The sequence below is a fragment of the Heterodontus francisci genome, chromosome 14, assembly GCF_036365525.1.
Source record: "Heterodontus francisci isolate sHetFra1 chromosome 14, sHetFra1.hap1, whole genome shotgun sequence".
In the NCBI taxonomy this organism is placed as follows: domain Eukaryota; kingdom Metazoa; phylum Chordata; class Chondrichthyes; order Heterodontiformes; family Heterodontidae; genus Heterodontus; species Heterodontus francisci.
Window position 1 is genome coordinate 56,182,633 of NC_090384.1, and position 22,893 is coordinate 56,205,525.

Consider the following 22,893-nt stretch of genomic DNA (forward strand, 5'->3'; position numbering starts at 1 on the left):
CAAGCCCTTCCCTATTTCTAACTTCCTCCAATCCAACAACCCACTCCCTCCAAGATCTCTCAATTCCTCTTGTGCAGCCCTGTCCCTTTTGTCCTACCATCGATGGCCATGCCTTTTGTCACCCAGATCCTACACTCTGGAATTCCCTGCATAAGCACCATGGCCTTTCCACCTGCGAGAACCTCTGTTAAAGTTCCCTTCTGATAAAGCTTTTCATCAATCCTCTGAACCCTCAAAGCCTTTTCTTTGGCTCTCCATTTATTTTTCATAAATTTCTGAAGCACCTTTTGTAAATTTCACCACATTAAAGGTACTATATAAATGCAAGTTGTTGGTGAATTAGGCAAATACTGTGTATCCTAGCAAACTTATGACATTTCAAGTGTATGGTGATAAAACTTCAAGAGAATGAGCATATTTATTTTGTACTAGAACAGCAAAACTTGCTCACTAGTCCTGGAGGGCAAATGCTCATTTCAGCTCATAGTATGGACTTTAATGCATTGTGTGTGTTCATGTAATCCAAGCTATGCAGGGACTTTCTAATAATGAACAATCAATTGCAGTGGGACAAAAGGACACCTGACATTACAGATTCATGCAGGAAAGCAAAAATTTTGTAAAACTGATTTGCACAACTTAAAAAAAAACACATTGTACTTCTGATTACAGGATCTTCACTTTCAGTAAATCCTGTGAAGGCAGGCATCCATGGTCTAACATCAGCTGTCTACGATCTACTCCATCTGTACTTGAGTTCTTTTAGCAGCAACCCAGGTGCTACTGGTACTCTTCCGCAGAGTACAAAATGTACAAAAGAAGTGCAGACCACCACAGAACACCTGCAGTTTACACTGTTTGCAGCACATAGGATTCCAAGGGCATGGATCAACAGGTTGGTATTGAGGGAAGCCTGTAGTATTATGTGCATTAGACTTTCAGAAAGTAATCGGTTCTGGACGTAAAGCAAATGCTTAAAAAAAAAATTTAATATGTGGGTTAAAATAGACGATACTTTTTTTTTTAAAAAAAGTGACGGAGAGATACAATTCAGCTACCTGCTGTGCTCTTCAATTATGTATATTCCATTTTAATATAGGAACTTTAACCTAGATTTTGAAATCCCTTCAGTAAAATCCCTGCCAAAAAATATCTATTGCAATAAAATCTGGAGCAAAGAGCCCTGGGTGTAATGTTGGAATTTAGTCAATTTAAAGTGAAATAACTCTTGCAATCTTCACAGCTTCTGTTTGGTGTCTTTTAGCTTGTTGTGTATTTAAAACAGTAATAGCAAATGAGAATTGAACCCATGAAGAACTGCCATACAACCTTGACAGTAATTATCAAAACTATAAATTTATAAGCATTGCAGCTTTTTAAATCAGGCTTGCTTCAATTATTCCACACTAAATATAAAAAGTGTATAAGAATAAGAGTCCTGCCAGTTTTCTCACCCTCCCTCTCCCCATAATCTTAACCATTTTATTTTCCACCTAGCCTAGGAGTTCCACATGTAGGATAATGTGTAGTGCATATTTACAGGTCAGTTGTAATCTATTCACCTTATTGTGAGGTTGCAGAGACCAACCAAGTATGACTCTTATCCAGTTTTTGCTCCCAGTTATTGAGATGCTATAGCCTTCACTTATTGCTTAGCCACTTGACATTGCTCACTCATCAGATCAGAGACTCCACGAAGCAGGATTTGAACATCAACCACTTGATGGAACTGAGCATTAATCTCTGTACTGCTGTTAAGAGGGAAAAAAAATAACTCTTTTCTTTAGAGCAGCGTAGTTGTCATAAATGTAACACTCAGCATAACCATGGCCATTTTCTTCAGCTTAATACTTCAATTAAGTTTGTTTCTCAATTGGATTTCCAAATGTCTTATGAATGTAAATGAAGTATTGCAAAAAGACACTTCACGTTTTCATAGTTCTTCATGTTTGGCTGCTTAATTCTCTTCCTCGCTTCCGCTCCTTGGTGTGGATGATTGCATTTATGCATTTGATAGGGCTGATCCATAATCAGGGATCATTGTATTTGTCTGTGGCGCTTTGTCACATTTTACTTTTATGTGCATTTATATTCACCTTGTGTCTGACTGCAAGTGAGATTTCCAACCTTACTCTTAAATTTTAAAAAAAATCCAAAAATGTCTCTTCAGCAGTACTGTGACTTGTATAAAATGATGTGAAAAGCCAATTGGAGGAGTTGATCTCCCCCGCTGCTGAATTGACCCCAGTTTGACTGCAGTTATTTTCATCAATGTTGCTATGGAGCAGAAATTACTCGGTCATATTGTAAGATGTGCAGTACAACAGTTATAAGTGGATTGTCTCTGTTAAATATGATTTTCAGTGTTTTATCCAATCTGTGCCTTCTACATTTTCCATTTAAAATAACAATCTGCTGCAAAGAAACAAATTAGAACATTTTCATTCCTGGCTGGGCATGTTGTATTTCACAAATTAAATAATTCCTCTGTACTGCTGTTAAGAGGAAAAAAATAACCATTTTCTTTAGCGCAGCATGGTTGTCATAAATGTAACACAATCAAGGTGTAGTGGCAAAGATGGGGAATTAAAATTAAATATATCAATTTCCATTGTTTGTGGCACAAAACCTGACCAACATTTTATTTTCACAGTGTCCAGCTTTCCCATATTAAGAATAAAAGTGGAAGCCCCAGCATATATAGTCACAGAAGGGTGTTGAATTTTGTTGCTGTGTGTAAAGGGCATGTAGTATCTGTGAACAACATAGTGTTTGGCTCCAGAGTTTATACTTTACTGAATTCAAGCACAAGGCTCAATGTTGAAGTTATAGGACAATGTAACATTCATCTGATCACTTCAAAGTTAAAAGACAATTCGGTCTTGCAGTATTCATGAAAATATGTCCAATAACCAATATTTTTGAAGTCCATTCAAAATGATTGGTACTTGACTCCTGATGTGAATGCTATTGGCTTGAACACTAATGTGGAAATACACTGCTGCTTCACTTCAGCTGAATTCCCATCAGCTACTCATCTACTAATAGTAGTGAGTAGAAAAGGCTAAGAGCTGTGAAACTAAACTGGTTAGTCATAGCTGTTGTGTCCAAAAGTCAAAGCCTCATCAATGTTTGCTTTAGTGGGAGCAGGCGGTAGGGGTGTGCATTCACATTATGATGATCTTTGAGAAGTAAGTGCTGTGTGCTTGGAACAGTAGAATCAGCTGTATCCACTTGGAAAAATTGGCACCAGATTTCTGTTTAACAGACATATCCAAATTCTCAGTTGCTGCAGTGTGCAGAGGTGTGAGATGAAATGCTGTAACAGTTAGGCCCTGAATTTCTCCTGTTCTGTTATCGTGCAGTATTATAGTGAACTGCAAAATTGTTCAAGACAAATCACCTTGAAGTACAGATTTGAAGCACCGCTTAGTAAGATTGTATGGGGTTTGCCATTCATGAAGCTCTAAAATGCAAAGATTCAACTTTTTGGTGGGAGTTTTTCTTTACAAACCTACCTCATTTCAGCTGCACAGTTGGCTGCGTTTTCATGATTCATGTTGGTCAAACCACATTCTGACAGTACAGTTTTCTTAAGTATTTCACCTTAACATCAATTCAGACTGGGGCCAGTACTACTTGTACTTGATCCAATTTATACACAAGTGGTTTTCCTGTTTAAATTTGCGATCCATGAGAAAGTACATTAGTGCAGAGTATCGGGATCTAAATGTATTGCAGTGATAACTTGCACAGTGGGAAAGTGCGACTTGGGCAACTAAGGATAGCGACGGAGCATTTATGGGGGCAGGAATGACGGGCAGGAAAAATGAGGGGGGTTTTTTCCAGCTGTGCTGCCCAGCACCCACGCACCACCCCCTCTCTCTTTTCTCCCCCACCTTCCCCCCACCGGCACCACCCTGCTTCCTTTACATATCTCCATGCTATTTGATTCGGAGAAGTTTTTTTTGGCAGAGGTCTGGGAATGGATCACTTGCCTGTCTCACAGGCTAGGGAATTGCACCCCAGTGTGTTACCAAGGAGATCAGTGTCACATGCTAAGAACTTGAAAAGAGATTTTTGAAAAGGACTTGCAAGGTATTCAATAACCGTTCACACTTGAACAATGTTTTATGTACTGACCATATCTATCATGAGTTTCTTATTTATATTGTGCTGAAATTGGTAAATTGTTCTTGCATGCACTACATTGAATGTAATGCTGTCTAATTTTTATTTAGGATCCTACTGAAAAGTTTTATTTTTCCCAAAGCTGTAACTGTCAGAAATTTACTTCAGTTAATTGTAGTTCTGTTGATAATTAGTGCTTGTTTTCTCCTTAGTTTTGAGAAATACTTTCTAATGTGTTCATTGACGCATAATGGAAAAGATCTCTTTAAACCAGTCCAATCTAAGAAAGTTGGGACATATCGCAGCTTTTTCTACCACATCAAGTGGGATGAACTGTGAGTATTTTCTCTGCTTTTGCATGAACTAAATAGGGTCTGGTAAGAAATTCATCTTGGAATCAAAAGTTCGTAGGAATTTGCCATTTTAGTCAACTTGCTTGTCTTTGACTCCCTGGCACAGTAGAAGTGCACACCTGTTGAGTGTTTTTGCAACCCTTATGGAAATGCAACTTTTATTTTTTTCCTATTGAAATAGCACTGGATTGCCCTGATATTGTAAGTTTTTTTTTAAAAGGCTGGTGTCCTGCCAAGCCATAGGGAATGGGAAATTGCAGGTTCAGTTGCTACATGCTGAGATATGTTGTTTCTGTTGGGGGACTACAGGTGGCCTCAGCACCCTTGAAATTTGGTGAGAAGAAAATCGCAATGGGTTGTGTTCATGTTCACCATCCAGTAGCCTCTTGCTAGAAAGTTCATATTTGTGTGTGTGTTGGACGAGGCCTGGTTTAGGCTAAGTTGTAATGTCAGTGGTTGAATCATCTGCAGTTGCTGCCCATGTAGGTTCATGAATGAAGTGACCAGCTGGGTAAGGTACCAGAACCTCAGCTGGCAACCATGGAACCATACACCTCCAGAATAGGTAATGAGTTCAGAGGAGGAAAAAAAAGAAAAATTTATTTGTTCTGTTGGTAGCTTGTTAGGTAAGAGATGACTGGGAACTCCGATATCTTCAGGGGTTAGATAAATCCTGAATCTAGTTTAAGACAATTGAAATGCCACTTTTCCCACAATCTTAGTTTTCCTTTGGTCTAAAAGCACAACTGGTTGCAAACTGGTGTCTCCCATATCAAAGCTGCAATAGTGTATTCTTATCAATTTTATGCTTCAACCTGCCACTGATATTTCAATATTCCAAAAACATATTCATTTATTGACTGCTTCCACATTTTCTCAAAAATATCAAGTTTATGTTTTTAAAATTAGAAAGTTTGTTTAAATGAGGTTTTCTAATGCTTGCATCAAATCCTTGTGAAATGTCAGTGCAGCTTGTTTACTAATGTCTGCTTTTGAGTGATAAAGTAGAGATGGGAAAGGAAGGAGAGAGCTTGTTAGAAGTGATGACATTAAAAGAAATATGAGTGAAGACTGATTCCCTGTGACAAATTAGTTTGCGCAAGTTGGGTACAGACCCAGTGCATTAAAATGCTGTCATTGGGATCCATACAAGATTATCATTTACAGTAAGTCAATAGAGAATATTTGGTAAAGTTGTTTTGTGAGGTTTTGGCCAGCTACCCATTGTTTTCTACTTTTGTTGTGTTGAAATAATGTCCCGGTTTTGAACCGACAAAAGGTTAGAAAGAGCTGTAAATGGAAAAGTTTGCGTTTTCTTTCGATTTATAGCAATGTTGCGTGTAATAAGTTCTTCCCCCATGTCTTCAGTGAGCCGTAGTTCAACTATTTCCTTTTGAACAATTGACTAGTCTAATTATGAGCTTCCCCTCCCTGGAGATTATGGCAACTTGCTGGCAGGTGCAGCCATCAGTGAGTTCAGAAAGAAACTAGTTACAACCATTCATGCTTGGGAAAGTATGAAGAATTGTGCTCAGTGATAGCATTTTCTGCCCTAACATTAAAATGTAACTATGTCTCAATACCAAGGAGGCAAAAATGAATTTATAAAAGTCTTTACAGGTCCAGGCGATTCCCTATTTTTTCTTTAAAACATGATTTTGCACCAGGCTAAAGTTGGACTGCACCTGTCAAGAAGTACAAGCAGTGTGAGGTTATTGACTAGAAGGGATTTGTAATCTTTGCTGCACTCAAGTTGAATCAACTTTCATGCTGATGCTTCTGAAACTACTTCACATCAACACTAAAATGATCATATAACAGCTTAAGACTCCCTATGAAACTCTCATTTTCTGATCCTCTTCCTAACGAGCATTTTTATGTTATCTGATTTTAAAATACTTTTTTGACTTGAATTTTTCAGTAGAGACAATACTGAAAACCTTAGAGAATTGTCATTTGTAAGTTTATCTCCAGCTTCCAATATGACTAATCCAATAGTTCAATAAGTATTGGCTGCCGTGTTTGTGGTATCATACCAACCTTTTTTTTTTTGTTTCCACCTTCCAGTATCAGCTTCCCTGTTCAGATTGCACAGTTGCCCCTTGAATCGATACTAAGTCTTGGTTTGTATGGAGTTCTAAATCCCTCAACTGCTGGATCACCAGATTCTAACAAACAACGGAAGGGACCTGAGTACCTTGGTCGAGTCTCCATGCCTCTCTTTGACTTTAAACAGTAAGAATTTTTACTCCTCTGCTTCTTGTTGAAGTGCTATGCCAGATTGTGGTCCAATGAGTAACAATTTGGGCAAGTACCTCATTTCACTGTGGGTATTTTATTTGACACCTAAGCATTTTTCCTCTTCTGTCTCTTTTTTTTTTCCCCCTTTTGTCTTGCCAGTGTATTGACAAGTGGAACAAAGCTGCTTAGTCTCTGGACATCTGTCCTTGTGAATCCAAGTGGTGGGACTATCAACAAAAAAGGAAGCTCGATGGAGAGAATTGTATTGCAAGTGAGTTTTAGCTCTCTGGTCAGTTAAACCCTGTTGGAAGGTTCATGCTGTAAGAGTTTTAACCTCCAAAGGTGTTTTTGTCAGATTTTCTGCTCAAAAATCAACTCTTCCAGTTACCTAGTTAGAATTGCAGGTGATAACATTTTTTCCAGTTATCATAGGGAGCAAGATTTGTTTAAAGGCAAATTAAACTTTAAAAGACCTGAATTATTGAAATTAAAGCCTAGCTTTGATTATTGAATGACCAAAAATTGATTATGAATGCGATCAATTATGGGGACAAATCCCAAATGAACATAGTCATTGCAGAAAAACTGAGGAACTGTACTGGGCACCAGTCAACAAATCACAGATTTTCCCATCTCAACAACCATGTTCCACTAATTAGTGGTTCTCACTACATTCATGTGATAGCACGCTGCCCAAGCTTTTTATGCTCAAAACAGTCAATGTATTTTTTGCTATTTTATATTTAAGGCATTACCTAGATTTTCTGAGAAACAACTCTGGAATGGTTTAGTCTTTTTAAATTTGATTTAAAGAAACTTTTTTTTTAAAGAGTACTTTTACTGTTGAAACTAAAAGCAAAAATCCAATTGTATCTTTCTGAATTTACCCAATTAACTGATTTTATTCTATCTGCCTTTGTTTTCCTTGGACAGGATGACTCTCAGAACCATTGTAGATTTAGCTGCAATAAACTACTGAGTGCAGCTTAATTATTCAATAAAAGCATGCATTGAAAAATGATTATAATGGGTGAATTTGATCCTTTTTTTTTAATGGTGATGGCTTAAATGTTTACAATATTCAGACCGTAGGTCCATAAATGATTAGAGGCATGTGGGTAGAAAAAGTCATGAGGTAAATTGAATACTGGGTTTTGCATATTTAGGTAATGTTTATAAGATCAAAGAGATGCTCAATTTGTGTGTGACATTGGTTAGATCACAGCTGGATTGTTGTATGTAGTTCTGGGCATCCCATTATTGCAAGGGCATTATAGCTGTAAAAAGTATAGTGACAATTCACTCGAGCAGTGCCAGAAATGAATTTATAGTTGGCGAGAAATGATTTAAAAAGAAAAAGGGCTTTTCTTCATGAGAGGCTATCTGGGATTGAAAGTCCACTAGACATTAAAGATTGAAGTGTTTTGAGAGAGTAAGTAGTGGAAGATTGTTTCCACTGGTTCACAGATCAATAACAGGGACAAATGTTATTGAGGTTTATTACTAGAAGGACAAATGAGGAAGTTCCTTTTTATTCCCCCCACACACATGAAGTCCTTTACCACAAGTGATTATTGAGGCAAAGCTCTTAAAAGGGAGTGAGATAAATATTTGGAAAAGTAAAAACATAAAAATTATTCTGTGAATTGGGAGTAGATGCACCTGACAAGAAGTCCAAGCAGTGTGAAGCTATTGACTAGAAGGAAGGGGTTTGTGGCCTTTGGAATAATTGAGCTTGGAGGTAACAAAAGCACAGATGAGGGTTTTGGTGAGAGGGGACAAAATTGGTGATATTACAGAGCCGAATTGATGGAAAGGAAATGGGTTAAATATTCAGCTCAGGATAAGGAAGGGGACATGGGATGCTCATGTTGCCAACAGTCTCATTTGGGGAACCAAGTTTGTGGCACAGCCTGATGCTAGTGGCTTTTCTCTTGGATAGAGGATAACCGCTGTAACCAATAAGGATATGTCTTTTTGAATCATTTCAGAATTTGAGAGTGAGGAAGTTGAAGGGTTAATTAATTCCCAACACCCTCAAATTCCAACAGAAGTGGTGAGCCAGCCAGGAGTGCTAAGACAGTTGGTTTTTATTTTAGATTTTTATTCAGTATAAGTAAGACTTGGCGCATGCTAATGTCTGAGCAGTAGTCTTAAAATGCAACAGCATTACCTTTTACGTAGAAGCACAATCTCCACACGGCTACTCCGCAGTGTCTTGCCAGTCAGTACGACACGTAGATGTGATCCCTCCGCCTGCTCATCCTTCCACAAGGGTTCATCTGCAGGGGCCTTCACTGGCCGAATACCTTTAATCTCTCTGCTCAGAGAATCCCTTCTTGGTCTTTCCTGTGCAAAGAAAGCCTATGGAAACCAGTTCCCATCTGCCCGCCAAGGTCACAGGATCTTTCACCCGGACTCCTATCAGCTTGTAAACATTCCAAAGCCAAGCTTGACTAAAGCAAGAAAAACATGGCCTTGATAATCGCTTATTTTGACTTGGCTCTACTTATATCTGGGTCTGCGACTCTGCTAAGGTGTTTATCTTTTAGTTCTCACACGGCAGCCTGTCGGTTTTCAGGCTCTGCTGGAATTTCTGCTTAAGTTTACCTTTTTACCAATTGATTCCTTTTAAATTTTTTGGGCCAATATTTGTTCAGTGAAGGCACAATTCAGTTTTTCCGTCAAGTCACTTCTCAGCTACTTTTACCCAGGGCGTATCACAAATGGAGATTAAAAAATATAGTTTATTATAACCATTATCATATCACAACTAGTGAAGATTTATCAGTCAGTTGTAGTATTTAAGTTAGCACTCATTAATTAGCAAGAAAACCCAATTTCCCAGGATTCTTGCAGTGGGAAGAGAAGCCATTGCAGGAGATTCTCTGGCTATGAATAGATAGACAGGAGGGGAACTGGGTGACAGCAGTTCACCTCAGCTGGACAGTGGAGAAGGCTGGGATGATCGACTTTGTCAAAGACTGCAACGGTAAAGAATGATGAGGAGGGATAATCACAATCGCAACTAGATTAGAATTTAGTTGTCATTGTCATGATCACAGCATTAACCAGATGATCACAGAATCATACAGTGCAGAAGAGGCCCTTCGGCCCATCGAGTCTGCACCGATGCATTAAAACACCTGACCTGTCTACCTAATCCCATTTGCCAGCACTTGGCCCATAGTCTTGAATGTTATGACATGCCAAGTGCTCATCCAGGTACTTTTTAAAGGATGTGAGGCAACCTGCATCTACCACCCTCCCAGGCAGGGCATTCCAGACCGTCTGGGTAAAAAAGTTCTTCCTGAAGTCCCCCTTAAACCTCCCGCCCCTCACCTTAAACTTGTGACTCCTCGTAACTGACCCTTCAACTAAGGGGAACAGCTGCTCCCTATCCACCCTGTCCATGCCCCTCATAATCTTGTACACCTCGATCAGGTCACCCCTCAGTCTTCTCTGCTCCAGCGAAAACAACCCAAGCCTATCCAACCTCTCTTCATAGCTTAAATGTTCCATCCCAGGCAACATCCTGGTGAATCGCCTCTGCACCCCCTCCAATGCAATCACATCCTTCCCATAATGTGGCAACCAGATTTGCACACAGTACTCCAGCTGTGGCCTTACCAAAGTTCTGTACAACTCCAACATGACCTCCCTGCTTTTGTAATCTTGCCTCGATTGATAAAGGCAAGTGTCCCATATGCCTTTTTCACCACCCTATTAACCTGCCCTTCTGCCTTCAGAGATCTATGGACAAACACGCCAAGGTGCCTTTGTTCCTCGGAACTTCCCAGTGTGAGGCCATTCATTGAATACTTCCGTGTCACATTACTCCTTCCAAAGTACCTCGCCTCACATTTTTCAGCGTTAAATTCCATCTGCCACTTTTCTGCCCATCAGACCATCCCGTCTATATCTTCCTGTAACTTAAGACACTCCACCTCCACTGTGAACCACTCGGCCAATCTATGTGTCATCCATGAACTTACTGATCCTACCCTCCACATAGTCATCTATGTCGTTTATATAAATAACAAACAATAGGGGACCCATTAAAGCATGTGTTTCACATTTAATTATTAAATTGTGCAGAATTGGTGGAGGGCCTGCATTGGCTTTCATGGTGGCCCTCTGCAGAAATTCTGGGCAAAAGATGCATTCTGGTCAAGGTATTGAATCCTGAACTTTAGACCAGCAGAACAGCTACAACTTTTTTTTTTTTAATTTACAAAACACAAATATACTTTCTTTTGTCTGCTTTATGTACAGTAGGTAATAGTAGGAAGCAGATTCTAACATTTAGCTTTATTTTTAATTTAGGTGGACTTTCCATCCTTCGCCTTTGATATTGTCTACTGTCCTCCACAGTCCAGCCGAGTGGTTGAGCTCGGGTTTGAAACACTTGATCAAGGTCTCCAGAAACAGCTGCTTGAGGTGTTTGCCAAAGATTTGACATTTGAGTAGGTTCTTCCTGTGGACATGTTTTGATTTCATTTTGATTTTGTTGCATATATACGATCCCATTCAAGGCAACATCTTTAGAAGTTCAGTTTACAAAGGTTGTGTTAATTTAGGTATGCAGTTGCATGTTCTGAATAAATGAAATGCCACATCTAAGTAATAACCATCTGATCTATTTAAGCTGCAAGTTATCAGTTTGTTAAATCGAGGTGAAGTGGTACCCAGATGTACTGGCTCAAGCTTAAGTGAATTATTTCATAATTTTACTTGGCTGATGATCTCAAGTTCATATAAATGAAGAAAAAAGAACACTTTTTTTTAATCCTGACACTGAAAAGATTAATCTTGCTTCTGAAAGGCAGAATGTATGTTAAATTAGCATCCCCCAAAGACAGAAAAATGGGTCACTGCCTGGAAGGCGATTAGTAAAAGAAAAGTATTGAACCGTGCAGGCCAGAATGTCCTGAGTTCAATTCCTGGTCTGCTGAGTTAGCTGATCAGTAGTGGATTGGTTGTAGAACAAAAACTGATTCCTGAGCTAGAGGGAGGAAAAGTAATTGGAGCCAGGGATAAATTCACTGCATCATTTTCCGTAGCAAAGGCCAGATGCTTGTTGCAGAGCTACTGCATATCTATTTCCTTCCTTCCTTCCTTCCTTCATTTTTGTCAGTTGCTGCCATCATGTGTGATGTTGGTAGATTTTTCTAATAAGTGTTGCCAAGCATTGAGTGTTATTTCTGTTCCTCCTAACTACCATATCAGGAAATTCTAATGCGAAGGACTGATCTGGAAATTTATACTGTTTTTTAAACCTGTCTGAAATCTGTGCAGGTTCACTGTGTGCTTAACTATTGACTTTGGTTACAATTTCTGTTTTGCTGTTTATCAATTTAATGCTTCATCTTGCCTGTCAGCAACTACGTGTTTAGATTTAAAAACTTGATAAACCACAAGAAAAGATAATTACTTTGAATTTAAAGTATGAGTTAAATGCTTCCAATATGGCTCCAAATATGTTGCTTAAATTTATGTTGTGCCAACAGAATAATTGCATATCCCTGGGCGGCAGCAGCCCTCCAGTAATCTTCTTAAGTAGCAATTCTTTATGCGTGTGTTTAGATTACGTGTTTATGACCATGGGGTAATATCACATTGTTCTTGCACACTTAGAGTCATAGAGATGCAGCACTGAAACAGGCCCTTCGGCCCACCGAGTCTGTGCCAACCATCAACTACCCATTTATACTAATCCTACATTAATCCCATATTCCCTACCACAGCCCCACAATTCTCCTACCACCTACCTACACGAGAGGCAATTTACAATGGCCAATTTACCTATCAATCTGCAAATCTTTGGCTGTGGGAGGAAACTGGAGCACCCGGTGGAAACCCGTAGGACCTTAGCTGCTCATCTCTGGTTGTGTAATAAGCTAATCCTATGCAGGCTGACAACCTGTGCTGTTTGGTGTATGTAACTTAGTGCTGTATCAAGAGTGTGGCTAGTGACTGAGGATGTACTGCAGGATGCTGACACTTTTCATAATAAAGGGGATAACTTTTGGAGGAGGAACTAATTAGCTTTTATGGTAGTATATAGCTAAAATGACAGAATAGTGAAAGTAATAGTTCTAACATAATGCCACTTTTTTATTTGCAGACCTTCCAAGGCCGATAAAGAACTTTTGTGGGATAAGAGACTGTACTGTTTTTCCCACAATAACAGCCTTCCTAAGATACTTGCTTGTGTGCCAAGTTGGGACTGGGATACTCTACCAGAGATCTACTCTCTTCTCCATCAATGGACTCCACTCTCTCCTGTCGCTGCCCTGGAACTACTAGATTCTAAGTAAGCATTTTTTTTTAAAACATAGCTGTGTTATAAGCCATTGAGGTCCTGCTTCTCCTAACTGCCCAGTGCTTCCCAGACAAGCGTGCAACTGTAATAGTTTGAGATCTATTCTCTGTTCAATCAGTGCGAATGTTGGGTGAGAACATGACCGCTTAGTTGTGAAGCCCCTGCTGGTCGATTCATCTGCAACAATCTTTATTCTTTTGGTGAGAGCGGAGCCAATGTAGTTGAGATACTATAGGATACCCATAGAACCGTATATCCTAGAATGATCAATGGTTTTAACTGTAAATCGTTGAAGAGATGGGTTTTTTTTAAACTCCATTGTGCTATTTTTGTAGTTTATATTTTACTTGGAAGAGACTGATGTGATGCAATATAAATTAACACTGTACGGCAGCTATTTCTCAATCAAGATCCATCCGATCACGTTAGTCAAAAGAAAACCTCAGTCAAGTTTTTTTTGGGGAGGCGGGTGGTGAGTTTTTCAAGTTACTTTGTGGAAAAACAAAGCTCAACTCTGAAAACAGATTTGCACCAAATATTTTGGGAGTTATTACCTAACTGCTGTGCCACTCTAGCAGCCTGGAATGTCTCACCTAGGAGCACCTAGTGATTACTATGACAGTAACAACAACTGGATGGTGACTGTCCTGCATGGAACAGTGCCAACCAAGGAGTAGACGTCCTGAACAGGAGGTGGAAAAGAAAACTGGCCGGGGAGAAAGGAGAAAATGAATAATAAGATGTACACATGAAATGGACTTTTGTACCATTTTAATTCATGGGATTATAGTGATTGAGTCACATTTAATGACTTTCTAAACTTATAATCACAGTTGTTGATAGTTATATGTTGCACCTGCAAGTTTTAATAGTGCTAGTCGTTTGAAGAATATAATTTGAATTGAAATTGTAAACACAAGATAATACAAAGTCTCTACTGTGGATTTAAATAGCATACTTGGAGCTTTGACTGTAGTGGTTCTTTGTAGGTTTGCAGATCAGGAAGTACGAAGTAAAGCCGTGAACTGGATTGAACTAATGACGGACGATGAACTGGTTGATTATCTGCCTCAATTTGTAGAGGTATGCAAATGGTTTGTTCATAATCTAAAACATTTGGACTCAACAGTGTAAAACTATTGCGTGTTTCCTGATGCCATCCTTTTGTATGCAGGCTAATCTGAAGGCTGTTTGTGGAGCTTAATAAAACTTCAGAGGAGAAGGTGCTAACTTGCAATTGGTCTGAATTAATGAAAGATTTTCAATGGTGGTGATATCCCCTGGCTGGTCTGACTTAAATTTTTTCACTGCTCTGAGCAACGGGATTACTTTTAAAGCTCGATGAAAGAACCTTAATTTGACTTCTTTAAAATTAATTGAATTAGTTTTTTTCCCCCCTATTTTTCTTTTTCTCTTGGTCCCAGTTGAAAAGCATTGTCCTCATTAGGCTATGGTTCCACAGGTGATGCCAGCCTGTAATATCTAGTCCAAGTGTCCATCCTTCACGTGTGAGCCTAAATATTGTAAATAGGTCAGGGATCAAACTTGGCTTCTCTTATTAGGCAGTGAATTTTTCAGCGTTTTTAGAAATCAAATTAATCATATGTAGTTCATTTTCCAAATGTATTTTCAGAACCGGCAGCAACATTTTGTTTAAGCATTGATTCCAAGTAAATTGATCGGTTGCTCTCAATAACCTAAAGAAAACGAAATTCACAATTCTATATCTGTAATAGTTGCTATATGGAATTCTTACTTTTTCATCAAATGCCTTGTAATCCATGAAGTATCAAGTATTTGGGAAAGGGCACAGATGTCACTCTTGTGCACACTTGCAGAGCAGAGATTTAGCAAATTATGGTTAATCTAGTTTCTAAGTCTTGAATGATTTAAAGGCCTATTTTTAACTTACTTGTGTGCTAATTTAAACTACATCGAAAGACAGAACTTGGGTCCATTGATTTGTGTATTATTACAATCATCTCATTTCATGGCTTATATTTTTAGAGGTCGTTTTTAGTGTTGGGGAATTAATTTTGTAAACGTAAGGTAATTGAAACTTTGGAATTCAGAAGTTGCCAGACCACCCAAGATATTTACACTTCAAAGATCCTTCCATGTGTACCTACAGGATCAAAGTTAGAGGGGTGAGAGCCATAAAACAGCAGGTGCCCCCCCCCACCCCCAATTTAATTGGGGAACTGAGGATTGTAAATCTGAAGAAAACTGCCTTGTCTTTGTTAGCAATGTGAATTATTCATGTAGGCTCAGGATTAAAGGTTTTGTTTTGAAGACAGAAATTAAATTAGTTTAAATTTCGATCTGGGATATTCGGCGTGTACCACATTGCTATGGAGATAGATTATGCAGGAAGATGCCTTTTGGTCTGGTGTTTTATCTCTGTGATTTCTCACAAAGTTAGCCCATGTTTTGGAGCAGCTTGAACCAGGCAGAGAGAGAATCTGCCAGAAGCTAGGACAAGGAGCACAGAAGCTATCAGGAACCAAGGGTGTTTGATTTGGAATCATTGCACAAGGATGCGGGTGAGGTTCAGTCTGGGGAAATTCAAATTTGTGCGGTGTTTGGAGTATGGCTGGAGGGTTCCCCTAGCTGGTTGCGAGAGGGAGAATTCCCAAGAAATACCTCACCTTGGAAGGTAGATGGGAAATTGAGGAGAATCCAAGTGAATTCCTGAAAGCTGTGGTATGCTTTGAATTGGTCCCAGGAGAAATGAAGGAATTCTCAAGATCCTGTAAAGTATAGGGGGACTCTTGGGTGAAAGTATAATTCAAATGGGGAGTGTTCTGCTGAGATTTTTATGTTCTTAAAGTATAAGTAATTACAGAATATAGTGTTACGTTAGTAGTGCTTGCTTTGTTTAACTCTTGTACAGTAAAGGTTTTTGCTTAAAATGTGAAATCTTGTGGTGTAGTTCTTTCCGTGAATAATTGGGAGTTTGAATTTCTTTATTTATTGGTCTGTACCAAGATCGCAACGGTATGTGCTGTCCAGTTACAGGCCAAGGTAGATCAGAAGTCTGGGTGTATTCTGTCCCTACCAATTATCTACTTGATTTGATGTATGTTACCTCTGGGCTTTTAATCTTGCATTCAAATTCTGTTTAAGGGACATTAAACAGCTCAAAAAAATCTTTCTTCTAATTTAAAAAGAGTAAAACCACTCACAAATGACACTCCATTTTTTTCCAAAGATGGTGGCCTTTTATTGCATTATGTAAATTCTGAGTCCAATAGGACTCATGCTAATATTTTTAGAAGTTAGGATTTTGTGTTTGCTGAATATAGTGGGATTTATACTGTTAACTGTTTTACTTTTAGGCTGTGAAGCATGAGTGTTACCTAGACAGCGCCTTAGTGAAATTCCTTTTGTCTCGAGCTTTGGGGAATGTTTGTGTAGCACACCACTTATACTGGTAAGAAGATAACTTTTAACTATATGCATGCAGTAAGCATTACTTTCTCGGTTAACTTACTTGGAATAAGCACACATCAGAGCTCTGGTTCTTGGGTGTTTTATTTTCCATTTTCCACCAATTATTTCCTCCAACTACAGCTAAATAGGAAAAGCAATGTAGTGGCATCAATCTGTTCAATTTATTCTAATGTGTTGAATATTAATTGGAAATCAAAACTCTATTTAATTGAAATGACTGTGTAGCTTCTCTGAAAGGCTATTTAATGCCACCAGATCAGTTAGCATCCACCAAAGTAGGAATGCCGAACAACACAACCAGGATGAAAGAACAAAGAAAATTACAGCACAGGAACAGGCCCTTCGGCCCTCCAAGCCTGCGCCAATCCAGATCCTCTATCTAAACCTGTCGCCTATTTTCTAAGGGTCTGTATCTCTTTGCTTCTTGCCCATTCATGTATCTGTCTAGATACCTCTTAAAAGACGGTATCGTGCCCGCGTCTACCACCTCCGCTGGCAACGCGTTCCAGGCAGCCACCACCCTCTGCGTAAAGAACTTTCCACGCATATCCCCCCTAAACTTTTCCCCTCTCACTTTGAACTCGTGACCCCTAGTAATTGAATCCCCCACTCTGGGGGGGGAAAAAGCTTCTTGCTATCCACCCTGTCTATACCTCTCATGATTTTGTACACCTCAATCAGGTCCCCCCTCAACCTCTGTCTTTCTAATGAAAATAATCCTAATCTACTCAACCTCTCTTCATAGCTAGCACCCTCCATACCAGGCAACATCCTGGTGAACCTCCTCTGCACCCTCTCCAAAGCATCTACATCCTTTTGGTAATGTGGCGACCAGAACTGCACGCAGTATTCCAAATGTGGCCGAACCAAAGTCTTGTACAACTGTAACATGACCTGCCAACTCTTGTACTCAATACCCCGTCCGATGAAGGAAAGCATGCCGTATGCCTTCTTGACCACTCTATTGACCTGCGTTGCCACCTTCAGGGAACAATGGACCTGAACACCCAAATCTCTCTGCACATCAATTTTCCCCAGGACTTTTCCATTTACTGTATAGTTCACTCTTGAATTGGATCTTCCAAAATGCATCACCTCGCATTTGCCCTGATTCAACTCCATCTGCCATTACTCTGCCCAACTCTCCAATCTATCTATATTCTGCTGTATTCTCTGACAGTCCCCTTCACTATCTGCTACTCCACCAATCTTAGTGTCGTCTGCAAACTTGCTAATCAGACCACCTATACTTTCCTCCAAATCATTTATGTATATCACAAACAACAGTGGTCCCAGCACGGATCCCTGTGGAACACCACTGGTCACACGTCTCCATTTTGAGAAACTCCGTTCCACTGCTACTGTCTGTCTCCTGTTGCCCAGCCAGTTCTTTATCCATCTAGCTAGTACACCCTGGACCCCATGCGACTTCACTTTCTCCATCAGCCTACCATGAGGAACCTTATCAAACGCCTTACTGGTCCATGTATATGACATCTACAGCCCTTCCCTCATCAATCAACTTTGTCACTTCCTCAAAGAATTCTATTAAGTTGGTAAGACATGACCTTCCCTGCACAAAACCATGTTGCCTATCACTGATAAGCCCATTTTCTTCCAAATGGGAATAGATCCTATCCCTCAGTATCTTCTCCAGCAGCTTCCCTACCACTGACGTCAGGCTCACCGGTCTATAATTACCTGGATTATCCCTGCTACCCTTCTTAAACAAGGGGACAACATTAGCAATTCTCCAGTCCTCCGGGACCTCACCTGTGTTTAAGGATGTTGCAAAGACATCTGTTAAGGCCCCAGCTATTTCCTCTCTCGCCTCCCTCAGTAACCTGGGATAGATCCCATCCGGACTTGGGGACTTGTCCAGCTTAATGCCTTTTAGAATACCCAACACTTCCTCCCTCCTTATGCCGACTTGACCTAGAGTAATCAAACATCTGTCCCTAACCTCAACATCCGTCATGTCCCTCTCCTCAGTGAATACCGATGCAAAGTACTCGTTTAGAATCTCGCCCATTTTCTCTGACTCCACGCATAACTTTCCTCCTTTGTCCTTGAGTGGGCCAATCCTTTCTCTAGTTAACCTCTTGCTCCTCATATATGAATAAAAGGCTTTGGGATTTTCCTTAACCCTGTTTGCTAAAGATATTTCATGACCCCTTTTAGCCCTCTTAATTCCTCATTTCAGATTGGTCCTACATTCCCGATATTCTTTCAAAGCTTAGTCTTTCTTCAGCTGCCCAGACCTTATGTATGCTTCCTTTTTACTCTTAGCTAGTCTCACAATTTCACCTGTCATCCATGGTTCCCTAATCTTGCCATTTCTATCCCTCATTTTCACAGGAACATGTCTCTCCTGCACGCTAATCAACCTCTCTTTAAAAGCCTCCCACATATCAAATGTGGATTTACCTTCAAACAGCTGCTCCCAATCTACATTCCCCAGCTCCTGCCTAATTTTGGTATAGTTGACCTTCCCCCAATTTAGCACTCTTCCTTTAGGACCACTCTCGTCTTTGTCCATGAGTATTCTAAAACTTAGGGAATTGTGATCACTATTCCCAAAGCAGTCCCCTACTGAAACTTCAACCACCTGGCCGGGCTCATTCCCCAACACCAGGTCCAGTATGGCCCCTTCCCGAGTTGGACTATTTACATACTGCTCTAGAAAACCCTCCTGGATGCTCCTTACAAATTCTACTCCATCTAGACCTCTAACACTAAGTGAATCCCAGTCAATGTTGGGAAAATTAAAATCTCCTATCACCGCCACCCTGTTGCTCCTGCATCTTTCCATAATCTGTTTACATATTTGTACCTCTATTTCACGCTCGCTGTTGGGAGGCCTGTAGTACAGCCCCAACATTGTTACCGCACCCTTCCTATTTCTGAGTTCTGCCCATATTGCCTCACTGCTCGAGTCCTCCAGAGTGCCCTCGTTCAGCACAGCTGTGATATCCTCTTTGACCAGTAATGCAACTCCTCCACCCCTTTTACCTCCCTCTCTATCCCGCCTGAAGCATCGATATCCTGGGATATTTAGTTGCCAATCATGCCCTTCCCTCAACCAAGTCTCAGTAATAGCAATAACATCATACTCCCAGGTTCTAATCCAAGCCCTAAGTTCATCTGCCTTACCTACTACACTTCTTGCATTTAAAACAAATGCACCTCAGACCACCAGTCCCTTGGCGTTCATCATCTGCTCCCTGCCTACTCTTTCCCTTAGTCACGCTGACTTCATTATCTAGTTCCTTACAGGCTTTAGTTACTACCTCCTTACTGTCCACTGACCACCTCATTTGATTCCCATCCCCCTGCCACATTAGTTTAAACCCTCCCCAACAGCGTTAGCAAAAGCACCCCCAAGGACATTGATTCCAGTCCGGCCCAGGTGTAGACCGTCCAATTTGTAATAGTCCTACCTCCCCCAGAACCGGTCCCAAGGTCCCAAAAATCTGAACCCTTCCCTCCTGCACCATCTCTCAAGCCACGCATTCATCCTGACTATTCTTTCATTTCTACTCTGACTAGCACGTGGCACTGGTAGCAATCCTGAGGTTACTATCTCCTGAGGTCCTACTTTTTAACTTGGCTCCTAACTCCCTAAATTCTGCTTGTAGGACCTCATCCTGTTTTTTACCTATATCATTGGTGCCTATGTGCACAACGACAACTGGCTGTACACCCTCCCCCTTCAGAATGTTCTGCAGCCGATCTGAGACATCCCTGACCCGTGCACCTGGGAGGCAACATACCATTCGGGAGTCTCGTTTTTGACCACAGAACCGCCTATCTACTCGCCTTACAATCGAATCCCCTATGACTATAGCCCTTCCACTCTTTTTCCCGCCCTTCTGAACAGCAGAGCCAGCCACGGTGCCATGAACCTGGCTACTGCTGCCTTCCCCTGGTGAGCCATCTCCCTCAACAGTATCCAAAATGGTATACCTGTTTTGGAGGGAGATGACCGCAGGGGACACCTGCGCTGCCTTCCTGCTCTTTCTCTGCCTTTTGGTCACCCATTCCCTTTCTCCCTCAGCAATCCTAATCTGCAGTGTGACCAATTCGCTAAACATGCTATCCACGACCTCCTCAGCATCGCGGATGCTCCAAAGTGAGATCACCCGCAGCTCCAGAGCCGTCATGTGGTCTAACGAGCTGCAGCTGGACACACTTCCTGCACGTGAAGGAGTCACGAGAACTTAGTCGTAACTTAGATAAATGAAAAAGGAATGAAAAGTTTTTACCAATCACACGATTTAAAAAAAAAAGAGAAATAGAAAAAAACTTACCTTATCTACACACCACCCGAGTCCTTTTTTTTTTGGTTCGAGGAGGAAGGCGGGTGGGAGACACTACATGCCGAAACAAAAGGAAATTAACTTTAAGTTGAAACTGACCTTCCCAGCTGATCACTCGCTCGCACTCTCTGCTTCCGAATAAGTGAAAGTGAAGACCAAGACCGCTATCCAAATACAAAAGCAAAAAAATATGGATGCTGGAAATATTCAGGTCAGGCAGCATCTGTTGAGAGAAATGGTTAACTTTACAGGTCTGTGACCTTTCATCAGAACTGAGAAAAGTTGGTAATATAATAGCTTTTAAGCAAGTGAAAAGGGGGAGAGTGGAAAAAGAACAAAAGGGGGAGGTCTGTGATAGAGTGGAAGACAGGAGACATGACATGGCAAAAGAGTTGTTGCAGGGCTAAAGGGAGTCATGAGGCAAGTAAATGGTCATGGGATGTGAGCGTCATTGGCAAGAAGAAACCTTTTTAAAATAAGTCAACCAACCATCATCCTTGACACTCTCGCACTCTCTCTCATCTACATGCTGCCCATTTGTGAAATCATCCAAAGACATGACGTCAGATTCTACATGTATGCTCACAAACACTCAACTCTACCTCATCATCAACCTCTCTTGGCCCCTCCACAATCTCTGTGTTGTCAGCCTGTTTTTCTGATATCCAGTCCTGGATGGGCCACAATTTCCTCCAATTAAATATTGGGAAAACTGAAGCCAACATATTTGGCTTATGCCATAAACCTGGTCCCCTCATCACCAATTGCCTCCACCTTCCTGGCCAACGTCTCAGATGAAATCAGAATGTTTGCAACCTCAAAATCATATTTGACCCTGAGGCAAGCTTCCTATCCTGTATCATCATCTCAAAAACCACCTACTTCCGCCTCCGTGATATCTCCCATCTCCATCCCTGTCTCCTTCTATGATGCTGCTGAAACCCTCAAACTCCTTTTTTTTTTTTTACCTCCAGACAGGACTATTCCAATGCTTTCCTGCTGGCCTCCATCTTCCACCTTCCATAAACTTGAGCTCATCCAAAACTCTGCCAATATCCTAATGTGCACCAAGTTCTGTTCACCCATCACCCTTGTGTTTATTGAACTACAGTGGCCTCCAGTCCATCAATACCATAAATTTAAAATACTCCCTTGTGTTCAAATCCCTCCAGAGCCTTGCCCCTCCCTATCTCTGTTGTCTCCTCCAGCCCTTACAACCCTCAAAGAACTCTCCACCTTTGGCGCCCCACACCCATTCAAAACTAATCTGTGGGTACAATATTTCACTAATCAATCTATGGAACAGGCTTCCTAGGGAGACCATGGAAGCCGTTAGTATTGGTTCAATCAGATCCAAATTAGTTAAGTTTATTTCTGAAAATAACATTTTGGTACTCAACATGGGTAATTTGAGATATGACTAAGTAAATGTAGCATGCTTGGGAGGAACAAGTGACTTTGGACCTGTGGTTCCCAAAGGGCTCCACCACTGAAATTTTCCTAATGTCTGGTCTGTTGTAGACTAATTAATTGAGATGGCCTTGTCCCTCCCTATCTCTAATTTGCTGCAGCCCTACAACTATCCAAGATATCCACACTCCTCTTGAGCATCCCCAATTTTAATCATTCCACCATTTGGTCACCGTGCCTTCAGCTGCCTAGGCCCTAACCTCTGAATTCCCTCCCTAAACCTCTCGGCCTCACCACCTTGCTTTCCTCCTTTAAGATGCTCCTTAAAACTATCTCTCTCTTTCATCCAAACTTTTGGTCATCTGCCCCAGTATCTCCTTATGTGGCTCAACATCATATTTGTTTTATAATGTTGCTATGAAGCACCTTGGGATGTTAAAGGCTTTATATAAAAATATTCTTGATTGCTTTATTTAGTCAAAAATTCAATTATCATAGTGTCAAGCAACTAGCAGCATGGTAGAAGGCAAATTTAAAAGGACTTTGGTCTTTTTGCCTAGCAATTCCTATGTTCCTTCCCTCCCCCACCATTGGTGGCTGTCCTTTCAGTTGGCTAGACACCAAGTGCTCAAATTCCCTCCCTCAACCACTCCACCTTTTC

The 22,893-nt window shown here is 40.7% G+C and overlaps 1 protein-coding gene across 4 annotated transcripts in view; it reads left to right on the top strand.

Moving 5' to 3' along the window:
- Positions 1–22,893, top strand: part of pik3c2a (phosphatidylinositol-4-phosphate 3-kinase, catalytic subunit type 2 alpha) — a 176,472-nt gene that overhangs the window by 103,230 nt on the left and 50,349 nt on the right. For all 4 annotated transcript variants that reach the window (XM_068046269.1, XM_068046268.1, XM_068046270.1 and 1 more), the window contains exons 11-18: positions 673–895; positions 4,344–4,466; positions 6,552–6,719; positions 6,885–6,996; positions 11,052–11,191; positions 12,853–13,041; positions 14,040–14,133; positions 16,389–16,483. In XM_068046269.1, the coding sequence (XP_067902370.1) occupies positions 673–895; positions 4,344–4,466; positions 6,552–6,719; positions 6,885–6,996; positions 11,052–11,191; positions 12,853–13,041; positions 14,040–14,133; positions 16,389–16,483 (1,144 nt within the window). The remainder of the gene's footprint in view (positions 1–672; positions 896–4,343; positions 4,467–6,551; positions 6,720–6,884; positions 6,997–11,051; positions 11,192–12,852; positions 13,042–14,039; positions 14,134–16,388; positions 16,484–22,893) is intronic.